Source organism: Gymnodraco acuticeps, unplaced genomic scaffold (genome assembly GCF_902827175.1).
Source record: "Gymnodraco acuticeps unplaced genomic scaffold, fGymAcu1.1, whole genome shotgun sequence".
NCBI lineage: Eukaryota > Metazoa > Chordata > Actinopteri > Perciformes > Bathydraconidae > Gymnodraco > Gymnodraco acuticeps.
The window spans coordinates 408,368-432,347 of NW_022991144.1; the positions used below are offsets into that span (position 1 = coordinate 408,368).

Below are 23,980 nucleotides of genomic sequence, written 5' to 3' on the forward strand. Positions count from 1 at the left end.
CAGTAATACATAGGTTAAAACTGGATTACACGAGTGACTGTCAACATGTGCTCTGCAGACAGGTGAGGTCTCTTACCTGTTTCTCTCCGACCTGGAGGAAGAAACACACGGTCCTCCGGAAGTTTGACCGCCTCGATGGATGTGCAGCCCGGTAATAACACACAGCCGTAAGTCCTCTTTTAAACCCCCACAAACTGCGACATCTTGCAAGTTTACTCCGCAGTCTCCCGTCGACCCCCCTGAGCCATTTACACGGTGAGAAGACCCGGCAAATTGACCACAATGTTTTTCTTTCGTCGGTTAAAAAAGTGAAGTTTCCAGAGTGATATGTAAACAGTTTATTTTTTGGAGGGGAATGAGAGGCAGTCTCGGCCGGCAGATACTGAGTGTGTTCCGTCCTCCGATGCCTGCTGGTGTCTGTGTGTAATCAGATGCTGCTCACCACAATATCCATTCATCCTCTTACACAGGTTAACCCTTCACTGTCTGCCAAGGCTTTATGCTGCCTTACAGGACCGTCGGAAAAACCGCTACTCTGCAACATACTTCGAGTCCTTACGTACCCATTACTGTATTGGATGTGTTAACTGAATGCATAAATAATGAAATAAAAATAATTTGTGAACAAAAAAATTCACAAATTATTCACAAAAATGTTAACAATTGTACCGTTACTACAAAGCATAGCAAAGTTAAAAGTATAACTGTTACTTACTTTACAAGCCAATTTAACTTAGTTTGTAAAGACATAGGCTACTGCTATACATACATTGCAATAATTGTTTTCCTTTACCTTCAAAAATATGAAAATTGACATTATTATTAATAGTTTAATATGAAAATGACTTTTTGTTTTCAGTCCAAACTAAACAGTTCCATCTAGTGGGGAAATTAAATCATTACAGCCTCAAAAAAGTGACCTAAGTGTAATGTAATAATTAAGGGATATAACTCTATGGTTGGAAATAATAATTTCCTTATTGTTTTCGAAATAGCACCATTAGAATCTCAAACATTTTAAACGGATGTGAATTAACCTCTTGGTCCAGAGCAGTTTCTAATTGGACTTTGAGATGAGATGTCCTGTGGACTTCTACTTTTTTAAATGTTGACTTTTTGAATGTTAAACTTCAATATTTAAGCCACACCCAATGTGTCCTGAATAAATGATTTAAAGAAATAAACAAAATAAAATGACTAGTAGTTGTGTTTTAAGTAAAGTTCTCAACCTCTCCAGGAACTAGTTTCTCCTCACAAATCCGTCACTATAATAAGAATGCAGCTCACTCACTTCACACTCATTTGTTTGTCATAAAGACGCTGTAATGATGTGGTTAACCAGAAAGAAGCAGTAAAGTTCAAAGTGTGACCGCATTCAAGTGAAACTTCATAATTTAAAGCACGAGTTGGACCTCATTACATTGGCCTACAGGTGCAAAGGCGCTACAAGGGCCAAAAACATTTCCAAGGGAAACGCGCTGCATTTTCAAAAATGCGATTATACAAACACCAATGGCCAAAACATGTTCTATTTAACAAACATATTCACCAACGTGACTTAACTTCACACTCAGTGGACGACGCGTTTTGACTTGTTTTGGACGTCGTTCGTGATTCAAGAACGTTTTTTGTTTGAGTAAGTTCGAATCCGTGAATATTTTCTAAACGTCTGCTATTTTTGTTTGTATTGGTATCCCGCGGTTGTGGCGGAACTACAGGAAAAGTCAGGACAATGCGTTTGGTTTCCGCCCGGACACTTGTTCCGTGCGCACCTCCTGTACTGTTGTTTGTTTCATGTATTGTATTAAGTTTGGTTGGCGGTGGATTGATAAGAGTTTCTGCATTCACACCATCTCTCACCTGTGCTGCGGCTCCCTTACTCTCTGGGTAAACCTATTATCACGCTCAGTCGTTGTTATTTACGCTAATCATAAACGCATTGTATCATCTCATCTTGCAGAACATGCATGCTTAGTTTTGCTTGCAACATTTTGTTAACTTTGTCAGTCGTTATTATAACATCTTATTAGCGCTGTATGTTTGGATACAATTCACATTGTGCACATTTTTGTCTAAGCATGCTTCTATGTCGTTGTGCATGTATACAGTCTATGGAACACATGCATCTCGTTCATATGTTCACCCATTTATATATAGTCCCAGTTTTGTTCAATGTTTTTGACTTTGCATTAAGCCAATTAAAGCAATATTCAAATTTGGCTAGATGCAGATTGGTGCAATGGCAAACATCCACTGCCATTTAAAATAATCTCATTTAGATTCTTAAATGAGAATATGGTGCCACAGATCACCACCAAATTGGACAGTTAAGTAGAATGGAATCAAAGCCTATCTGATATGCAAGTTGTATGTGTTTATGCTATGTTTGGTATAACACTCATAACAGGTTAGGGGGGGGTGTCAAAGCAAGAAAAAACAGGGTAAAAATGTGCCTGTCTTTTCAAATGCTGTTGTACACTATCATATTGTGGCTGTTTGATCTCTGTATATCCACTCAGGCATGTCTCAGGACAGTCACCATGGCAAGTGGACCGTCTCCAGCAGTGATGAAGATGATGATCTTCCCCTCTCTGGAACGACCACATCCAAACCTCACCAGCCCGCTTTGTCTAGTCCCAGCTACCAACCGGCTGCCTCTCCCACTCCCACCATCCCCAAAATAGAAGCAGCCCCTGTGGAGGTGAAACCAGAACCAGCTAACGCCCCTGTATCCTCACTTGTGATTGGCTCTGAGGCGAGACAGTCAGCAGCAGCCAACCAGGTAAATACAGTGAAGTACGAAAGTAGTCCGTCGTTAGCTGGAAAGAGGAAAAACGAGGTGTCGGACGGCTCAGGCTGGGCTCTCTCGGATAGTGAGGATGATGATGATGGAGACGTGAAGGGGAAGAGTCTCGGTAACTCCCCAAAGAGGGCGCCTCCGAGCCCCAAAACAAAGAAAGTGAAGGTGGAGAACGAGCGGCCCCCGAGCCCCTACGGCCGCCTCGACTACATCGACGAGCCAGAGGACTTCTTTGAGTCCAGTATTCCTCCTCTGAATGACCCCTACAGGTTCTACCTCAACAAAGTGACTGGCCTGGACAGGAAGTACAACAGTGGAGCTCTGCACATCAGAGGTGAGAGGAGTTGGATGGTATTTCATTTGGAGCATGTTCTTGTAGAACCCCCCCCCCCCCAAATAAATGAGCGTGACATGTCCCCTTTACCTGTACTTGTTTTTGTTGAATGAGTTTGGGTAAAATGGAGATGCTAATTTTCATCCGCAATGAGATGAGTTCTCTGCTTTGATGCCTTGGTATTAATAATATGTTAATAATAATACAAATAATAATCTGTCTGTAACTTTGTGTGGTAGTGTTACCACTGACAGGTCTCTCTTGAAAATGAGACCTTGTGTCTCAATGAGATGTTACACCTGTATAAATAAAGGCTAAATAAATAATACACTTTATTCATAGCGCGCTTTTCAGGGTACTTAAAGACACTTTGCATGCTAAAATTCATAGTTCTGAGTTTAGATTTGAATATAGACAGATTGTGCAGTACATATACCAGCCCTTGTCATCAGCCTTTTTACATGATTTTATTTTGTAATCTTTTTTTTCTTCTTCCCACTAGACATTCTCTCTCCACTCTTTGGGACCCTGAAAGAGTCAGCTCAGGTGAGTCACCATATGAAGTGCGGAAACAAACGAATGTCCTGTTTTTAAGCCATGCTTGTCATTGTAAACATTCTAATATTGGCGTTTAGCACAAGTACATTCAAACAGCTAGCATGGCTGTAGTCTCTTGTACTGCAGTTGGAGAGCATTGGAAGGATACCCATTAATACAGGTATGCTCTCTTTCTTTATAGTTTAACTACTGCTTTGATATTGCCTGGATGGTTGATCAGTACCCATCAGAGTTTAGGTAAGTACACTTCTTCCTCACTACCTACTATCATAAATACATCTCTTTAGTAGCCTCTCTAGCATGATATGGCTTGTACAATACGGTTTCTAATATATTGTTGTATGTGGAATATTTTCTCATAAATAAACTGAAAATAGCTGAAAAATCCCCAAACTTTGTCTCCAAGATGTATCAATATTATGTGACTCCAAATAATGAATACAAAAAAATACCCAAAAATGTCTTCTTGTTACAACATGAGTTTGCATTTACAATTCTACAGTTGACCAGGAATTACTTTATAATAATTATTACTATTATTTTATGAGGACATTCTGAAGAACTGCTGCAATACATGATTATCTCAAAGATGTGATACAAGTGGAGGACAGTAATGATTCTGGTGAAAATAAGGCCTGTCTTGTTGTGTTTACAGGGATCGTCCAGTTCTGATTGTTCATGGAGACAAAAGAGAGGCCAAGGCCCGGCTGCTGCAGCAGGCCAAGCCTTACCCTCATGTTCACTTCTGCCAGGTAAAGACTCGCCACCACCCGAAACATTTACCACCAGTATATCTAGGCATACTCAGAAATGCCTGTTAACAAGATTTGGATTTGCCTTTAAATGGGACTTATCGGGTGACTTTCTCTAACAGGCCAAGCTGGATATTGCTTTTGGAACGCACCACACGTAAGCACTTTTCCTGCCTGGTATCATACATGTTGTTTTGTTTTCTGTATATTCATAAACCTGATCAGTTTGGGATGTTTTTACAGAAAGATTCAAATACAATGTTGTACAGATATTAATGGTAGACAGAGGAGCAATCCTACAAATGTGATGGTGACTCCCTGACTTTTCCTAATATTCACCTTAAATATTGACTAACATTATGAACATGGCTTGAAAATGATGCTTACTTGACAAAAAGGTAGTTCCTTATACTTGCATGGCTAAAGTAATTTTGTATGTTATATTACTTTTATGTTTCCCAGAAAATAAATATTGACTAATGTTATTAATATTCCTTAGCTTTTCCTGCGATGAAAATGGAAAATGTATGTTTTGTAATAGAGGGGTTACTAACCTTTTAAAATGCATACATAATATAAATAAGCTTTATACTCCTTGTATTTTCTGAATAAAATCAACTAGCAGGAAAGAGTGCTGTTGCAAATTGCGGAATACATTGTTGTACTATGCATACATTTACACTTTGTCTGATCTTGGGGGTGTAGTCTTTGCTGATGTTATATAAAACATGAAATGGTGTCTGTGCAGAAAGATGATGTTGCTGTGGTATGAGGAAGGCTTCAGAGTCGTTATAACGACCTCCAACCTCATCAGAGCTGACTGGTACCAGAAATCACAAGGGTGAGTCTGTCTCTTTTTTAACTTTTGAATTGTGGTGAGGCTGCACCGATTGATCTGGGCTGCCATATCAAAAGATAAGATAAAGGAACTGCTGCATTTTCAAGGTTTTTTTAACTTAAAATCAAAATCTATAAAATTCAATAGAAAGACCAGTTTAAGTTGTATTTATTGTTGCACAGTACCTTGATATTTGCTTATGGAATTTCTCATAAATATTTTATTTCCTTACCAGGATGTGGATGAGCCCCCTGTTTCCACGGTTACCAAAGGGCAGCAGTGACGACGAAGGTGAGTCTGCGACCTTCTTTAAGAGGGACCTGTTGGAATACCTTGCAGCGTACCGCACACCAGAACTGGAGGAGTGGATCCAACGAATCAGAGAGCATGACCTGTCAGAGACCAAGTAAACACCACGCATGTACAGTTACGCATGTAGTTGCATTAGTGATAAATGAAAACTCACACCAAACTTTGTGAAAACCCCAAGTAGACTTAAGAACATCGCCTACTCAATGGTTGTCATCTACATTCAGTAAAGTTGTTAGTTTGGGGAATAAAGATGCAATTTTTACAAGTATCTCTTCTATTCTTCTATTATTAGGGTTTATTTGGTCGGCTCAACCCCAGGGAGATATGTCGGCCCTGACATGGAGCGCTGGGGCCACCTGAGGCTGAGGAAGGTAAAGATTTCTCTCTTAGCCGCTCCTCTCCTCTAACTAGTTGATAACACAAAGCTATTCAAGACAGAAAACAAAAGTCAAAATCCATGGTATTCAAGAGTGTTGGATGAAGCACAATCACATGTAATGTAACTACAACATTTTAGGATTGACATTGAGTTATTTCAGCAGTTTGCAGGAACAAACTGTTTGAAGCATGGCATCGGGAAACCAGGAAAATAGGAATTTGCTAGGAACCGGCCTCTTACATAAAGGCTCTAACCAAATAATGTATTTGCTTGTTTATTGTGCATTAGGAAAAAGTCCCAGTTCAGCACGAGCACAATAATCAGGCGAATTAGATTAATATCTATATGTTGCCTAGGTAATGTAAAAAGACCTGGTTATTTCATAATGCAATGATAACACTTTAAACTGGGATTTCTTTATCTCTTTCTTCTCATCTCTTTCTTTTATCAGCTGTTGTATGAGCACACAGAACCCATTTCTGGGGAAGAAAGGTGGCCTGTGATTGGCCAGTTCTCCAGCATCGGCTCTTTGGGAGTGGATCAGACCAAATGGTTGACAGGGGAATTTCAGCGCACCATGACCACACTGGGGAAATCCTCTAGTCGCTCAGCTTCCCCCCTGCACTTGGTACGTTCCTCCAAAACACAATTGGTGGTCTGTTTCTTGCTGATTGCAGGGTGCATTGTACAAAATAATACAATACAAATTGGAATTAATGTGATTACTGCTGCTGCTGCTTTTAGTTTCATAGCATTATTATTTTGAGGTTACATGCAGGACATTTGATTTGGTAAAAAACGTTTTTGACAAAATATAATGTCCATGAATTGGTTTAATATCAAAATGGTGGAAACTGGGCCGAATCATAGATTGTATAATAATAAGTTAAACGCATAACAATAAACATGAATACTGATGTTAATCTGACCTGCTGACCTTTGTTTATTTGTGCTGCTATTCTTGGCATTATCTGGTTGATGCTACACTTTGCCACATTGCAGTGACAGTAAAGGTACACAACCTCACTTTATGATGATAAAGCTCTGAATGTATTTAACGAGGCGGTGATGGTTGGTCTTTTGCAGGTGTATCCATCAGTTGAAGATGTGAGGACTAGTTTAGAAGGCTATCCAGGTGAGTAATGACATCACTATGTAACACTTGTGCTTTTATTGGCTAGCGCTCCAACACATTGTTCTTGATAGGCTAAGGGCTTGGACATCTTTAAGCAGTTGACCAATCAAGCTAACCAACCAGAGCAGAGTGGGCTCTGGTTTCAGACACAGGGTGAAAAGAGGTGCTGCAGCACAGGCAGTATGAGCACATTAAAGCATGGAGACATGTCCCAGTTTTGAGCTGTACTGTACTGTACCCAATATACAAGCTGTTAATAAACTTTTCAATCAATCAATCAATCAATCAATCAATCAGAGCAGTGCTTCTCAAAGTGTAGTCCGCGGACCACTGGTGGTCCGTGAGCGCCCCCTAGTGGTCCGTGAGTATATTGGTACAATTTCACATTTGAAATAAATATATACATTTAAGTTTTCCGCACTCTCGCAGGAATATCTCCGCAATGGAGCGAGCTTAAGTTTCTTTTGATTGCATGATATTGCCCAGCGCAATGCCTTCATTACACATGTTGCCACTTGTTTGTACCATTTTCAGGCGATATGTAAACTGTTCTAGAAAAACTATGTGATTTTGGATATGTGTGGAGTTAGCTGGTCTGCAAGTGTTTTTTTATTGGTTAAGTGGTCCTTGGTATGAAAAAGTTTGAGAAACACTGCAGTAGAGGCACAAAATACAAATATGCACCTGAAAATGAGCGTAAAAGGGCCCTGTTAATTATCCACCTCCAACTATCAGTGTTTGAGTTATTGACTAATAGATCTAAGGCACTCGTGAGGGCATCTTGTCAAATCGTGTCATCTTCGTGTTATCATCGGTGCATTCGCCCTCACTCTGATCGGGGCGAATGCCCGATGGCACCGATGATAACAAGATGCCCTCACAATGGCCTTATGAAGGGCAAAATTGACACAAAGTCAACACGAAAATGAACCTTCGCAAGGTCCTTCGGCAATTTTTTGGCATGCCAAAGATTTTGCCTCCGCTCACGAAGTTGCTGCCGGAGCCTGAGAAACTCCACCGGCGGTCATACGATGGCTTAAGATGCCCTCACGAATGGCCCGATGTTGCTACGATCACAGCCGAATTTGAACATTTACTTTATCGTGTGTCCATCGGGTTGTTTTATTGCACAACAAAATCATGTAAATATATTATGTAAATAACCCAATTTGTGTTCTGTGAAACTAAAAAGGATATAATATATTATTTTAAAGGACAGTTGACAGGAAGTTGTTGTTGCTATGGAAACAACATTACGGAGAAAACGTAATATTTTCTACATATAACGACGGATAAAGTAAAGAACAAAGTGAAGATATCAGTACAGTATCATAGTACTGTACATAATTGTTTGTGGTACTTTCGTTGCAGTTGTATGTCTTAAATGTAATGTAAATGTTGCCTTCGTGTGTGGTTCGGGGCCATCTTCGTGCGAAATTCACAATTCCATATTCATGTGTCCATCGGGTGTCAATTTCGGGACAATGTGACAGGGGCTTTAAGGAATGTGCTCCAGCACTTAAGTGTCAGTTTTATGGCCTGATAGGGGGGTTTACGACTATGAGAATGCTGGCTTCTAAACACCACTGACAAGTGATTGAGTATTCCAGTTGGGGGATATCTCCTGTAGCTCCACAGATGTTTACGCCTCCCCCAATATGCTGATTAACTCTCTGTAAACTAGTTAAAAGGTCTATCGAGAGATATGCTGGGCAGAATTGACATGACAACCCACCCGTGCAGTCAGAACCGTTTGCTGCTGTGACTTGTGATATGAATTCTCCGGCCGTTGACTTGTAATGAACTATCTTTGTTTGACATCAAAGCTCCAACTCTCCTCGTGTCTCTCTGAGTCTTGACTCTCCATTGCTGCAGAAGTTTCCCTTACAGTAATTGCTGTGTATTAGGTTGTAATATTAGTCTCTTCTGTCCTCCAGCCGGAGGCTCTCTTCCCTACAGCATCCAGACGGCTCAGAAACAACTCTGGCTCCACTCTTTCTTCCAGTAAGTTCACTTCTATGTATCAGAACTCTTAGTAGGGCTTCACTGATACTGTTAAACTGGGCAGATAGTCATGATAACCTTCTTCTCTTTCATTTATTACATCAAGTAATTCATGTAACTGGGCACATTATACAAGGTTCGACACACATAATTAAAATGTGTATTTGAAATTTGATCCAAAACAATGAAACAGGGCTGTGTGCAGGAGGCTTTTAGTATATTAACCTGCAGTTCACACAGCTGTATCTATCGTTATACAACATGAAGTCCACTGCAACAGATTAATAATATATGTGTGTGTTTGTGTCTAGCCGTTGGAAGGCAGATGCAACAGGAAGGAGTCATGCCATGCCACACATCAAGACATACATGAGGGCTTCCCCAGACTTCACTCGGCTTGCCTGGTTCTTCGTCACAAGGTGTGTGTGCTAGCTTTATATTTGCTGATCTTCATATTTTTACTTTTTTTTTATTATGTATGTGTGATTTTCTAATTTGCTATCTTATTAAATGTCACCTACTCCTTAAACTTGTACACATGTATACATTTAATATAATGAACCAGGCATCCAATTTATTGTTTTCCTCTTCCAAATTCATTATGATTAACCTTAATAAATGTATAAACATAAATCCTCTTCTTTCTACTTTTTCATAGAGAAAGTTCTCCTTCTCTATGAAAACCCCACTCATTTCCTTATGGAGAATGAAAAGAAAGACTCAAGTCTCAATATGTCAGTTTGACAGTTAAACCAACATAATTGTGTGGGCAGCACTGATACACAGCTGTATTAAAACATTAAAGTGTATGTTTGTGTACGTGTTTCAGTGCCAACCTGTCCAAAGCAGCATGGGGTGCGATGGAGAAGAACAGCACCCAGGTGATGGTCCGTTCATACGAGCTGGGAGTCCTCTACGTGCCCTCCGCCTTTGTAAGAACAACAGACACAGATGAGCAGGCAGAATTCACCGTGCTGAATAAATGAGTTTAATAATATGTGGTGTTATGCCTATCTCCTCCAGAACATGAAGACCTTCCCTGTTAGCGGAAATCCATTTCCTGTCTCTTCTTCCTCTGGTTTCACTGTGCCATTTGACCTCCCCCCTACAAGCTACTCTCCTAAAGGTAAACAAGAGTGTGTGATTGTGTATTAAATAGGGCTGCAAAAAAACTGACAATGCGATATTTTCTTCCCCTGCGATATGAAAAAATACAGGAATTGAAGAAAAGACCGTTTTTTCCCCCGCAAGCCATCCTTTCTTGAACTTTAATGCTATACAATTGGAATTTATTTAACAATATTTAACCGGATGAAGGATTTTAGTCACAGACTTCTGGATCATCATTATCAGAGCAACAAGCTGAGCTAGCTCGGTTATCCTGCTGTGATCTGATCAAGAATGATTGTGATTGGTGGCTTGCTGTGCATGCAGAGCCGGCATGTCACTCACTCAAGTACCCCTGACATGAGCCGCGCAAGTTTTCCTTTTGTAGCAAGCTGCAAAATAATTGTAACATGACGTGTTTGAGTTCATTTGCCTACTTAATACAAAAAACAAAAAACACGACATCGCACGTCCTGCGATGTCAATATCGCACATGCGCATAACGCGATTATCGTCACGACACGATATATCGTGCAGCCCTAGTGTTTATGTACAGGTTGGACTATTTACTGAGTCTGTTGCTCTTTTGCTTAGCATTTGAACTTTAGTTTAACTCCAGGTTAGAATACTACAAAAGCTGTGCTTTTACTACTCTTTTCTCTTGGCATAATGTAAAGTAGAAACATTTTTGCAGTGTCTTGATGTCTGATTTAAGCTTTATACTTAACTCTATGGTCTTTAACTGCAGTTAAACAACAGGTAGAGTTTAATCTACAGTTTCAGTGACCTCTAGTGGCATTCAGGAGAAGGAGTTCATACTTAAACCAGAGCATAAAGAGGTTAAAGAAAGCACATCATTTAATGGAGAATAAAAAACTGGTATTTAAAAACAAATGTGTTCATTGCTTTAGTTTTGTCTCAAAACCAAACTATTTCAATGGCATATTGGTACATTTGACTTGTGTCAACTCATTATTATAGGGGTCATATGTTTTGTTAAACTGTAATTTGAAGCTATAGTAAAAGAAAGGACCAATTGTTTTAATATGCTAGAATTAAAACAACAAATGTGTAGTTTTGAATTAATTTAAATCTGTCCAAATCATCCTAACTAGACTATATCTGGATATTGGATTATATCTGTACAATCCTGATGATTGTTATACTTCATACTGTGAACTTCCGCCCATTGCTTTGCACAATTCTGCCCACTGCTAAAAAAACGCACAGCGCTCTCACTTAAGTATAGGCATTGTATACACCATTTAATAGTATTTACTATTTACACATATTTGTGTTGTAATTTTCTTTTATTCTTTATTGATGTTTCAGATTTCTGTACTTGCTTAGAGGAGAAGTTGCTAAAAAAGGGTTAAAATGTCTGTTAGCCAGTAATATATTCTAATAATTATTCCAAACAGAACATTTACAATGTAATAATAATTTTTATTTAATCATTTCAAATCCTTTCGATTTATATCTTAAGTCAGAGTCATTCAATCTATTGTGCCAACATTCGAAAATCAATGCAGATGATGGCCCTAATTAAAAAATGATAGAATCTATGAGAGCCGCTAAGATGTTAATCTTTGAGTGGGGCATGTTCTTCCACTTAAACAATCATTAAAGACACCACAGTGGGCATATATGCTGCCGATTTGTCCAATCTAATGTCCCTTTTTAGTTATCAAATCATGTATTTGCATTTCATTTTCTTCCGAACTCTCTGTGTTTTCAGATCAGCCTTGGATCTGGAACATTCCATACAACCAGGCTCCCGACACACACGGCAACATCTGGGTTCCCTCCTGAACACACACACACACACACACACACACACACACACACACACACACACACACACCAACATACTTGGTGTTTATTATGTTTAGTACTTGCCTATATTTAGGTGTTAGTTGCCGTAGCATTTGTTTTTTATATTTTATACCATACTGTACACTTGTCATGTTTTCTATCAATAAATAAGATTTCAACATCAGGATGCCATATCCATTTTTTTTTTCATTGGTCCTATTTGAGAAATCATTATTATATAAAATAGTTTATTATTCCCCATTCTTTCACACACACATACGGGTTTTGGGCCGAGGGCGACAACGTACTTCCGGTATCCGCCATTTCACGCGAGGTGCAAGCAGAATATCATAGTCTATTGCCTTAATCAATATAGTCAACTCTAAAATACCACATATATGCATTGACATGATAATATTATTGTGACAAGTGGGGTATTCACCTGGTGTTTCCAGAAGATAGACGTAGATGCTGCCAAAATCGACCGAAGGCCACTTTCGAGGATCGTTTTTCCATACATCTGCAGGCAGTCTGTAAGGGCAATCCGACAACCCACACAGCTCTAGTTTACGCTGGTAACGACCTAGAGCACACCCCTCAAGTCCAGAGATGTAATCCGAAGACATGCAGCGATTTCTACGGTCGTTAATTCAGAAAAAAAACCTAGTGCGCTCTGCCTGGCTACTTTAGCTAGCTGTTTATATTAGCACCTCCAGGATATTGGCACCTCCAGAAAAATGGCGTATTTATATATATGGCGCGCGTTGCATTGTGGGTAGCTCGTGATGTCACTGTGTGTGAAAGAATAGTGACTCTTTTTTTATAAATTGTATTAATATTTTTGTACGCAGTATGTCGCCGAATTATCTGCAGTGAGAGAAGACATTTGTCCTTAAATTAGTCATTTTTGGATTAATGCAGCAGATTCAGCATTTTACTGAGTTAACCTGAGATCCTGCAAGAAAAAGCCAATTTTCTGTAGCCCAGACATCCGTGGATAAAAACTGAATTCACACAACTTTATTTAATGTATAATGGACTTGCAAGGACATGCAGTATAGCCGGTAATAGTTTGCTATTAACACTTTTCCTTACATGCGGCAGTGGTTATCAGGACCTACAGCACTGCAGGTTGATAATTGTATCCCTAAAGTCTCCCGGGTGTTAATTTGTCACTGATTCAACAACTACAGTGCAAACCAGCAGGACTCTGTGTGATGAGCACTTGTGTCGCTGATAGGATCTATACATAGTCACAAGTAGGATAACTGCCACTGTGCTTTTTGTTCTGAGTGCTGCCATTTACGAGAATGTTTTAAGTTAGTAATGTTCATGAATAAAAACTGGGATCTTGTGGTTTTAATTACTCAAATGTCAGGAGAAATGCTGCATCCACCTCTGTCTGGTTCCATGTTTCCAGCATGTGTGTATTTTCTCCTGCATTACTTGCACATTGGTCAATTGCAACATTCTCTTGCACTATTTTATTTATATTCTGTTTTATGTCTTATTTTATGTATTTATGTTGCACTGTTGAAGGGGCATGGGACTTCAGATGGTCCTTGCCATAACTACACTGTAGCTACTGTGCATATGACAGTAAAACCTTTATATGTTTTTACTTTTGCATTGTGGCCTGTAATTAATATTGTTGGTGAGAGAACTAACTGTTTTTAACCCCCTGACTGAGACATAAGCACATAACACAAAAACATGTCATATTACAATGTCCTAGAATGCCACCTCCCCTTTATCGACAGAGTTAAATCAACACCTCTCAGAAAGATGTATGAATATCATATGTAACCAGTCGGGCATAATGAACTGGCACCTCTGTGTACAGTAAGTTCTGTAAACTGCGACTCCCGTCGTTCCTTGCGTCATTGTGTCAACATGGCGCCTGTCTGCAGGACAAAAGGCGAATCTGTCTGACGGCGGATTGAAACCCAATTAGAAACAGAGGAGACATTTTGGGAAAACTGTCAGCGTCCTTGAGCCCTGGCGCCCCGAGGCTATAGATATATGGTTAAACAAACATCTGCGGAGGCTCTGAGACTGGAATATTAAGGTAAGGAAAGTCCTGCAGCTCCAACTAGTGCTGTCTTCAAACGGTCCTGCTGGCCCGATGCATTTCCTTCTCTCTGTGCGGTGATCACTGAAAACTCCTTAAAAACGCCGCTGTGCCGCAGCGTTATACTTGGCGGTTAATGTTAAAACCAACTAAACTGATATTAACGGTGTTGTCTGAATCAGACAGAGTCAGCCTCTTATTCGGCATGCACATAGTTCACCAAGAAACAGTTAAACAAACACAATGTCAACTTTTCCAGGTGGTCTACCGCGATGCACAGTGTGTGCTTTAGTAGAGATAATTACGGTTAACAGCCACGACAGGCGAACACGCTAAATTAACTATTTATGTGGTGCTTTGAATGAATTTGCTTGTATGACATGTGCCGAATTGAGTAGTTGTCCTTCAGTAAACATTAACTGTCTTAAGACACGCTCTGTCGCAAATTATTATTTTCCTAGAAGCAGGGCAACATGAAAATGTATATTTTCCTATGTGATTTGGCGTGAAAGTAAAATCCCTTCGATATAACACAATGCAGCGGGGCTACCTTATCATCGGGACTACTACAGTGTAGTATGTGGGCACAGAAAACAGCGGTTCTTTTTCGGTTAAATGTTGGGTTTCCGATGGAAGTTACAAAGTTGCCTACTGTAATTAAAATACTTCTGTCTATTTGCTAAGCTGGCACATGTCTGTAAACCAGGAGACAGTTCAACGCTATGCCACGTCTGGTGGTTAGGATCTTAGGTCGGGTCACTGGGTTCAGGAATAGTAATGCAAGTTACCATTAACCTGTTAGAATTTACTAAATAGTTACCCTTCAAGTCCTATAGCAAACATGACACACCTTTAAAAACTGAAAAAGGGAGATACTGGTCTTGCCTAGTGTGAAGTTTGTTTTGAAGGAGGACAAAGCCTCACCTACAGGTTTGTTTCATTATGTATTACAATGTAACCATCCTCTAATCCACTGGGAGGTCAGGTCAAGTTCAGCACCTGGAGCTGTGAGGCATTCAGTGTCTTCCTCAATGACAGGATTTCAGTTCAACTGTGAATCTGGTTGTGGCTTAAGTGTGTGTTTGTGTGTGTATTCCATGTGTGCCCACACTGCTATACGTCCTGCTGTTGCTGCTTAGCAGAGATCCCTGAAGGAATTGTGCCAGTCAGCACTATTTGATTACTAGTGCTGCCTCTATCCCTACTTGCACACTTTCGCTATTGCAGCCACATGGTCACAAATGTTGAATCCTCATTCCAAAAAAAATAGGATTACATTTCAACTGATCCAGTAGCCACCGTGCACCAACAATACAACGTACGTTTCCTGTGCTGTTATTATTTGCTGTTGAGAAAATATGCATTTTGGCTATTGTCTGCAGGCATGATAAGGAAGTGAAAGTGATGTTGGCCTCCTGACATAAAACTGAATTTAATAAGTTCTTACAATACTAGCACCTTATTTAAAGGAAGGATTGTTTCTCTAGACTGACTTTCCAAATTCCATTGTTTTTCCCTGGGGTGTGATTTAATCATTTATTTAAAATATGTCCAAATATTTAATTATACTTGTTCATGCACTCAAATGTGTAAGTAAAACATAATGTCTTTAAATAAAAGTCACTCTTTTGTAGTGTTTTCCATTTTTGCTTGACCTAATCTTAGTTGACAAACAGGTATGGATATTTAAAGGGGCCCTATTAATGCTACTTTGTAGGTTAATATGTATATTGTGTGCCTCTACTGTTACATGTTTACATGCTTTAATGTTCAAAAAGGTCTTTTTTTTCTCACACTGCCTATGCTACCCTTTTTTTTTTTTTACATCTGTCTGAAACCAGAGCCCACCTGCTCTGATTGGTTAGCTGGAGAGATGTCCCAGCCCTTAGCTTAGCCTATCACATACAATGTATTGGAGCGCAAGCCAATAGAAGTGCAAGTGTTACATAGTGATGTCACTATGTTACTGAAGTAAACAAAGGAATACAAACTAGGCATTTCAGGCAGGGGGGGGGGGGGGGTGTGGCATGCACAAAAGCCTATACCACAAACAACAGGAAAGATAGAGCCCAAACAAGCATAGTAGGGCCTCTTTAAGGCTATAATATAAGAAGCTTAAATATTCCTGCTGCCTTTCAGAATATCGCACTATAGTGAGTTTTACCTTTCCCCTTTTTGAAATGTTATTGGAGATGTTAAGAAATGCCGTAGAGAGCAGGTGTCTGTGGAGTTACACCCATTATTGTCACCACTCTGAGCTTTAATGGGAACTGCTTCAGTGCATTTTCTACAAGCCACTTATTCCTTTGGTCATTCTAAGTTCTGGTACATTTGTTGTTGTCTTGTTGGACTTTGCACAGTGCATGTAGAGCAAAACTAAACATGACTGAACCACCTCAGGTCTTAGAGCTGTCGTCGTTTAAAAGCTGGGTTAATTCAAAGTGATCTGGTCAGGCACCTCTGTGGCTGAGGGGTTAAGGTGCCGACCTTGAAGAAAATAACCCTCGACTAGCACCCACCTGCCGGGGACCTTTGTTCTTTCTTTCTGAGATCCCTGTCATATCTCTGTAATCTGTCCATCTTTTACATGTTTAATGTCAAGTTGATATCCTATATGTTCTGTTTCCTTGCATGCTCCATTTTGGTCAGAGAATGTTGCATTAACCACAGATACTTTGAGAGTGTGTTACAACAAGGAACAAGTTCAGATGCTAGGCTGTATGATCTGTAATTATAATAGTTTTGTTAAGAATTGCAATAACCAGGGAAGACTGAAAAGAAGACTTGATCAATGCTAGAATAAAATAGTCGTTCATAAATGTGCAACAATTAATGAAAGCATTTATGAATAAAAAAGACAGTTATTGTGAAATAGAATTGGTTGAAAATGATCATTGAGCAGTCCTGTATGGATCCTATCAGTCTAGCTAGCTATATATACAATGACTCATCCTCTGCAGCAGTCAGAGAAAATATGGAGCTTGGCTGCCGGAGATGTAAATGTTATTTGGCATTTTTCCAAGAAACACACACATACACACACACACACACACACACAACTCACCCTCACCCTCCTTCTCTATATAAGTGTTGACATGTCTGCTGACTTTGATTCTCTGCTGTGGCCTGTTTTTCTTCTCTGCATCTGAGAGAAAGCATAGAGACAGATGTGTTATCTCATTTTTTCGTTTTATCTCCCTCTCTGTCTCTCTCTCGGTTTGAGTCGCTGTTACTGTGACAAAAATCAGTGCACATTCAAAAGTATGTGACATATCAAAATAATAACTCGAGCCACATTGAGGTGGGCATGTGTTTCGTTTGTGAACATACCACGTACACTACGTTATTTGTGGAACATGATATGATTACTGGGGTTGGAAATGCATTCACTGTGATAAAAGCCTTATTTAATATCCAGAAGAAAAGCATTTCATATCTGGATAGCAGCTGCTGAGCTCTGATGACTGACTGTGTGTGTGTGTGTGTGGGTGTGTGTGTGTGTGTGTGTGTGTGTGTGTGTGTGTGTGTGTGTGTGTGGTGTGTGTGTGTGTGTGTTGTGTGTGTGTGTGTGTGTGTGTGTGTGTGTGTGTGTGTGTGTGTGTGTGTGTGTGTGTGTAAATCTGCCGGCAGGAAGCTAAGGGACGTGACTTTTCTTCTATTGTATTCTCTGATTGTCTCATGCATGGGGATGTTAGGCTCAGTGGGTACAGAAATGTCATTACTTCCCTAAAAATGTTTCAATTAATCGAAAATAGAAAACGTAGATGTTATTTCAGTACACTAGGCTTCCTGTTGAACAATATGTATGGCCACCAGCCTGGTGTGCTATAGCTACTCAATGTATTTGCATTCTTTAGTTTATTTCTTTTAGTTTTCTTTGTCATTGGTTGAGTTCACCTTTGCTGCGTTGAACTCAAATTGTGTACCAATGATGCACAAAAAACAAAGCATGCTGGACGTGATGTTGTACAAAAGCCAGTGCATTTCCCACGATGCAGACAAATTAAAGGTGGGGTAGGTAAGTCTGAGAAACCGGCTCGAGATACACTTTTTGTTATATTCCATGGAATGCTCTTAACATCCCGATAGCAATGAATATCTGAAGTGCTTTGACAAAAAATCCATAATAAAACTTCATCTCTGGAAGCCGTAGCTCTGTAAAAAGCACGACCAATCATTTTAGCCGGCCCGGCTAAAGTAACTGGATGGCTTACCTGCCTGTCAGCCTTCCATCTGTGCACACACTTATCTCGTGCCCTCATTGGTCATGTGCGCGTTCGTGTGTGTTGGAGGAGGGGCTCTCTCTGTGAGGAAGTAGCCGATTTCTTCCGTCTGTGTATTTTCAAATTCTAGCGCACTCGAGCTGGTTTCTCCAAAATTACCTACCCCACCTTTAAGCATTACCATATTGGACAATAATGTCTTATCTAGTCTGCTTTATAAAATGAATGTGACCCCGAACAGTCCTTTGGTCGGTCGTTTTCTTAATCAGCTCAGCGACTATAATTATGACAATAGTTTTTTAGAAATGACACAAAATCAGTGCTGCTGTGTGGCCTCTTTTGTCAAAACGTACTCCCCGTTCCCAACAGTAACTGAATCATGGATACACTGAGTGTTTCCTGACATGCAATGTGTGTCCTTGAGATGTACTGTAAGGGGTGTTCCTACAGAATGCATTGTTTACATCCACGTTATCTCGCTATCTGTCTTTTTTATCACTGTCTTTGTTGATGCATTGCTACCGGAACAACGCCGCTTTTGTGCAAACTACAAACACAAGAAGGACTACAACATGGCCACTAGCGCCTTTAGTGTTCAAAAATCTACAGAATACCTTTTTAAAGCAGGATTTCACTGTATCTGATGCCTGTAATGTGCGTTCCATAAAAATCTAAATAATTAGTTGGATGTATGATGTTTAAATATTTCTCTTACGGTCATAACCAGAGCCAGACAATGCTGCACTTGCTTTGTACATTTCATGCGTCTGTTTTAGAGACAATTTTGTTTGATAGAGTGGAAAGGTGAGCAGAGAACTAAATCTGCAAAAATAAAACACAAATTACAAAGAATTTAATGAGGTACTATGAAGCTTTTGTTTTTTGTATCTCACAATCAATGTTAAGCTGACGTAAACTGCATCGTGAAAAAAGGTGACCAAAAATGGCCACCATATTTTCAGTTTCGGCAAGCAAGACTATGCCCTTCTTAAAGGTTAGTTTTGAGCCCTTAGGTCCTATTTATACGGGTACATTATAAGAACAATGCTCCATGAATTTTTTTCTTGGGAATTATACTTAGTTTATATTACATAAAAAAGAGAGACAGTGAAATTGTGTATAGAATTCTTCTGTTTGCAGAGAAATACTGCTGCATAGTATGTAGTAAAGCAAAGTATAATTTTACTTTACTAATAATGCTCTTGTGATTCTTCCTCCAGGATGTTCCAGCAGTGTGAGGAGCCTCGTTTCACCATCGAGCAGATTGACCTCCTCCAGAGGCTCCGGAGGACGGGCATCACTCGGGCGGAAGTCCTCCACGCCCTGGACACCCTGGACCACCTGGAGCGGCAACATGGACACAAGCTCACCCACAAAGCTCCCTACATGCCTGCCTCGTCTTCCTTGTCCTCTTCCAGTGCTGTCGTCGCCTCTTCCTCCATGTCTTCCATCGCCACCCAGACAAATTTCCCCAACAGCCGACTCACACTGTCGCCCAGTACCAACTTCGACACAACCTCCCCGCCTCTACCCATTCCAGTAGCCTCACCCGTCGCCATGGCAGCAGTAGTCCAGAACGGCCTGGTGGCGGTCAGCAATGGGAAGCTGTCCCCGCCCCGGTTTCCTCTCGCTCTAGTCAGTGGCAGCGTGACGGCGCCGGGATACGGGTTTGAGACCAGTGAGGAGGACATAGATGTAGATGACAAGGTGGAGGACTTGATGAGGTAAGGCACCATTGCAGATGTATGGGTGTACAGTCTAGGGGTCGACCGATTATTGGCCTGGCCGATTATCGAGGCCGATATTCCGCATTTTACAGATTATCGGTATCAGCCTTTTTTTTAAATCAAATTGCCGATACAACTTTGGCTCTGATGCGGCCGTTTCTCTGGCTGCAGTCACCACTGTTCACGAACAATGTCCCGCCCACAGCGCTATCTGATAGGCTATTACTGAAGTGTCAATCAACACAGAAGATTTTCCGGGCTGCAGCCAGCCAGAGAGGCGGGACTTTCTCAGATTACAGGCAGGTGCGAAGAACGCAGACACAGACAGAGGCAAGCAGCAGCAGTGAGCGGCGTTTCGAAGGTAAATCAGTTGAAAGCCGAAGTTCAATAAACATCCCAATCCCCTATGCTGAAGTTGCAAAAACACCACGAACTTATGATCCAATTCTATCAGTTTCCCAGTTACAAAGGGACCGGGGGGGGGGGGCGTTGGGTAGCGTCTCGCAGCGGAGAAACTGGGACGCGCTGGGACGACTGGGACTGGGACGGCTGCTAGTGGAGCCTCGCAGCAACTCTGCTTTCTGAACCACAATCTGGTGCTGCTGAATTGGGACTACTAAATGAGTGAGACTCAAATATCAGAAGTTCAGAACTAGTTTTAGTAGTTTTTAATTTATTTCGCAGAGAGGAAACCAGTTTTAAGATGTTGAAAAGTTCATTAAACATAAAATGGCATTTCAAAGAAGTTCTGTTATTCTAGATTTTGACACCAAGATTTTCTGATTTACTGCAAATGTATATCGGTTCCAAATATCGGTTATCGGTCTCCTTGATTACTAATAATCGGTATCGGCCTTGAAAAAGCCATATCGGTCGATCCCTAGTACAGTCAGCAGATAAATGATATCAGATCTGTTTTGAGACAGTGTCCCCTTTTTATAGTTAGCCCAACAATAATGTCATGTCGTGTCAATTTTGTCAGCTATTTTTTATTTAGTTTTTAGGTCCTGTGTTTAAATGACCTTGTTCATTTTTTTTTATATTTAGTCAACATATATATATTTTTAAGACTAAGTTCTGGATATTTTGTAGTAATAGTATTCAAAGAAAAAACCCAGAACTCTCTTTTTGATCAACAATTTATTTTTGTTTTGGATGCCCTACATTCTACAATTGAGTCCAAACTGACTAAATATCATCACAGTTATCGCCTTGTTTAAGTTAGGGGAAACAATGTGTTTGACCAGCTTATTTACCTTTTTTAAACAAATGATCTCATTCATTTTTCAACTGTAGAATGTCCTGCCAGTGTATTTCTTTGGTGCATAAACTTGATTGTCCTAGGCAACTCGATCCCTCATGGATTTGCAGTATTTCCCTTGACTGCCAGGAATCCCCTGCTTGTTGCTGGCTGAATTTAAGAGAGGCAGAACTTCAATATATGTTTTGTTTTAGAACCCACTGATAGCTGGTTGCCTTAAAACGTTCGAATAGCTTGCAGATATCTTATCAAGGTGTCCCATTTCAGTTGATTAGGTCTTGTGATTTTACTCTTCTGTGTTTTAACAGTTTAAACGGTGAATAAACTGAAATTGATATACAGCAGAAAGAAGGTCCTAAGCTTAGCAATTCAGCTTTAATGTCTAATTATTTCCTAATACAAATATTGTAATGTGTTGTCTTTATTTTTTTGTATCGGTCTTTTATTTATTTTTATCTAAAATGGAGCGATTATTACAAAACCCAATTTCCGGGATTTATAAAGTAATCAGTTTCTGATGCAAACAGCATGGCGGTTGAAAAAGTCTGCTTGTAGCTCTCACTCGATCTAAATGTGATCCAAGGATAAATGCCTACACACACTCACACATACAGCACTGTACACACACACACTCACACACTCACTCGTGTCTCTCATCTGTAGTCTGCAGTGAGACAGCAGCAATCAGAGTGGTATTGATTTGAGGGCGTGTGAAGATGAAATCATGCCAGAAAGCAGAGACTGTAATAGCAGGATGGGCCTCTGATTCCGGCACATATTCAGCTCAACAGCTGCTGCCATTTACATACTGTGTGTATATAGGGCAGATTTACAGCTGGTTTCAGTGTAGTGACTGTTATCTTGTGCCATATGTGTAATGTCAGCCTGCCAGAGATGTAAACATTTATTGTACTTGGTAAACAGTAGATTCCCATGTCTGCTCACAGGAGGGACAGTGCTGTGATCAAAGAAGAGATTAAGTCTTTCCTGGCCAACAGGCGGATCTCCCAGGCCGTGGTCGCTCAGGTAACGGGTGAGTATCGCCTTCACCCGGATCTCAAACGGGCCAATTGAATCACATAGAGTTGTCATGCCAGCATTCGATACAGATGTGGCTCCGTTCCTCTTCCTCCAGGGATCAGTCAGAGCCGGATCTCCCACTGGCTGCTGCAGCAGGGCTCGGACCTCAGCGAGCAGAAGAAACGAGCCTTCTTCCGTTGGTACCAGCTGGAGAAGAGCAACCCCGGTAACACAGCCCGCACCATCACACCTGCACTGGAAACACTGAAGCGTTGACTTGTACTACTACTATTAAAAGTATTATGTCAACAAATGTCACATAACTGTATGAGTTTAGTTGAAAGAAATAACATTGATTTGAAGTTTTAATTCAAACTTAATAGTATTGCTTTCAACTAACCTCATACAGTTTTATGAAATCTTAACCAGCTCCACTGAATGCTTGACTTCAACAACCCCTTAGAGTTTCTGAACGCTCACTGACAAATCTGAAACATTGACTTTAATTCAATTTATTATGTTAAAATATTTCACATAACTGTATTAGGTTAGTTGAAAGCAATAATATTACATTTAACTAAAAAAACGTAAGGTTCAACTTAATATAATTAGACTAACCTAATACAGTTTTGTGAAATTTGTTGACGTAATCCATTTAATTGAAGTCAATGTTTCCGTTTTTTCAGGGCTGACTTAGAAAAAATCTGAGCTTTCCGACTACTACACAATAGGGAGAGCTGTTTATCTGCTGAAAACACGTTGTCATTGCATATTGTCAAAGTCTCCTTCAGTAGGACCCTGTACTGTACCTTAGCTCATTGGTATTCATAGCTGTGATGTCTACATGTACTCAGGTGAAACCAAGTTTATGGGTATTTGGAAAGTTACAGATTTGATATAAGTTGTAATCAAAAGTCTTCGGGTAGTCTGCTTTTTTATGGGCATTTCGAGAATCCCCCTGGGGACAGAAGTAAAGACAGCAGTTTTCCTGTGATTGAACAATAAGTGGTCTGTATTAAGTGGAGAGCAACACAGAGGAATGTACGATCAGCACAGACTACTTATCCCGTGTCTCCCCCTGAAGGATGCTCTAATCAGAGTCCCTTGACTTTAATTTGGTTCATGGCTCGATGCTCTTAAATAAATGTCAGGGTGTAATGAATTACTCCAACCTCATGATGAAGTGTACTCGCACTTAAGGTACATTGTACAACCAATTCAAAATGTTATTTTCAAGTGATGAATAGAAAATTGTGAATTGGCGAGAAAATGAACAAAAATAAAACGAGACCTTTTATTTGCGCTGTCTGGTATTTCAGGTGCCACTCTTGCCATGCGAGCCGCCCCATTGGCTATGGAGGAGATGATAGACTGGCAGCAAGCCCCGCCTCCTTTTGGCTCGGCTCCCGCGGGCTTCCGTCTGCGGCGGGGGAGCCGGTTCACCTGGAGGAAGGAGTGTCTGGCTGTGATGGAGAGGTGAGGGAGGGGTGTACTGTAAAGAATATTACATTGGCTTTTCATTGATCTCTGCCAGGCCTGTTAGGAGATTAAGCGTTTAGTCTGCATGTGCCTTGAACTGTCTTCCTGTCCGGAGCTAATAGCACATACTGCTGGACCTATCAGCCTCACATTTTTTGTGAAAAT

At 40.4% G+C, this 23,980-nt stretch overlaps 3 protein-coding genes across 10 annotated transcripts in view; 2 read left to right on the forward strand and 1 right to left on the reverse strand.

The window, feature by feature from the left end:
* The window catches only part of pacsin3 (protein kinase C and casein kinase substrate in neurons 3), a 45,674-nt gene extending 45,196 nt beyond the window's left edge, over nt 1-478 (reverse strand). For all 6 annotated transcript variants that reach the window (XM_034237261.1, XM_034237255.1, XM_034237259.1 and 3 more), the window contains exon 1: nt 77-478. The gene's annotated coding sequence lies outside the window, so the exon portion shown is untranslated. The remainder of the gene's footprint in view (nt 1-76) is intronic.
* The window catches only part of tdp1 (tyrosyl-DNA phosphodiesterase 1), a 25,585-nt gene continuing 1,605 nt past the window's right edge, over nt 1-23,980 (forward strand). Inside the window, exons 1-16 of one of the 3 annotated variants that reach the window (XR_004571157.1) lie at nt 1-167; nt 2,520-3,134; nt 3,637-3,680; nt 3,874-3,929; nt 4,348-4,444; nt 4,567-4,601; nt 5,193-5,285; nt 5,518-5,688; nt 5,887-5,965; nt 6,425-6,601; nt 7,060-7,108; nt 9,046-9,112; nt 9,424-9,531; nt 9,942-10,044; nt 10,136-10,238; nt 11,958-12,082. Coding sequence is in view for 2 of the 3 variants with exons in the window: in XM_034237252.1 (XP_034093143.1) it covers nt 140-167; nt 2,520-3,134; nt 3,637-3,680; nt 3,874-3,929; nt 4,348-4,444; nt 4,567-4,601; nt 5,193-5,285; nt 5,518-5,688; nt 5,887-5,965; nt 6,425-6,601; nt 7,060-7,108; nt 9,046-9,112; nt 9,424-9,531; nt 9,942-10,044; nt 10,136-10,238; nt 11,958-12,031 (1,899 nt within the window). In the remaining variant the exon portion in view is untranslated. Of the gene's footprint in view, nt 168-1,692; nt 1,888-2,519; nt 3,135-3,636; nt 3,681-3,873; nt 3,930-4,347; nt 4,445-4,566; nt 4,602-5,192; nt 5,286-5,517; nt 5,689-5,886; nt 5,966-6,424; nt 6,602-7,059; nt 7,109-9,045; nt 9,113-9,423; nt 9,532-9,941; nt 10,045-10,135; nt 10,239-11,957; nt 12,219-23,980 lie in introns of those variants that run through there. The other 2 variants (XM_034237252.1, XM_034237253.1) reach the window with 2 other exon arrangements.
* Nucleotides 13,829-23,980, forward strand: part of LOC117560385 (homeobox-containing protein 1-like) — a 17,147-nt gene continuing 6,995 nt past the window's right edge. Inside the window, 5 exon segments of the mRNA XM_034237254.1 lie at nt 13,829-14,102; nt 19,549-20,052; nt 22,264-22,349; nt 22,452-22,562; nt 23,656-23,812. Of these exon segments, the coding sequence (XP_034093145.1) occupies nt 19,550-20,052; nt 22,264-22,349; nt 22,452-22,562; nt 23,656-23,812 (857 nt within the window). The 5' untranslated portion in view covers nt 13,829-14,102; nt 19,549.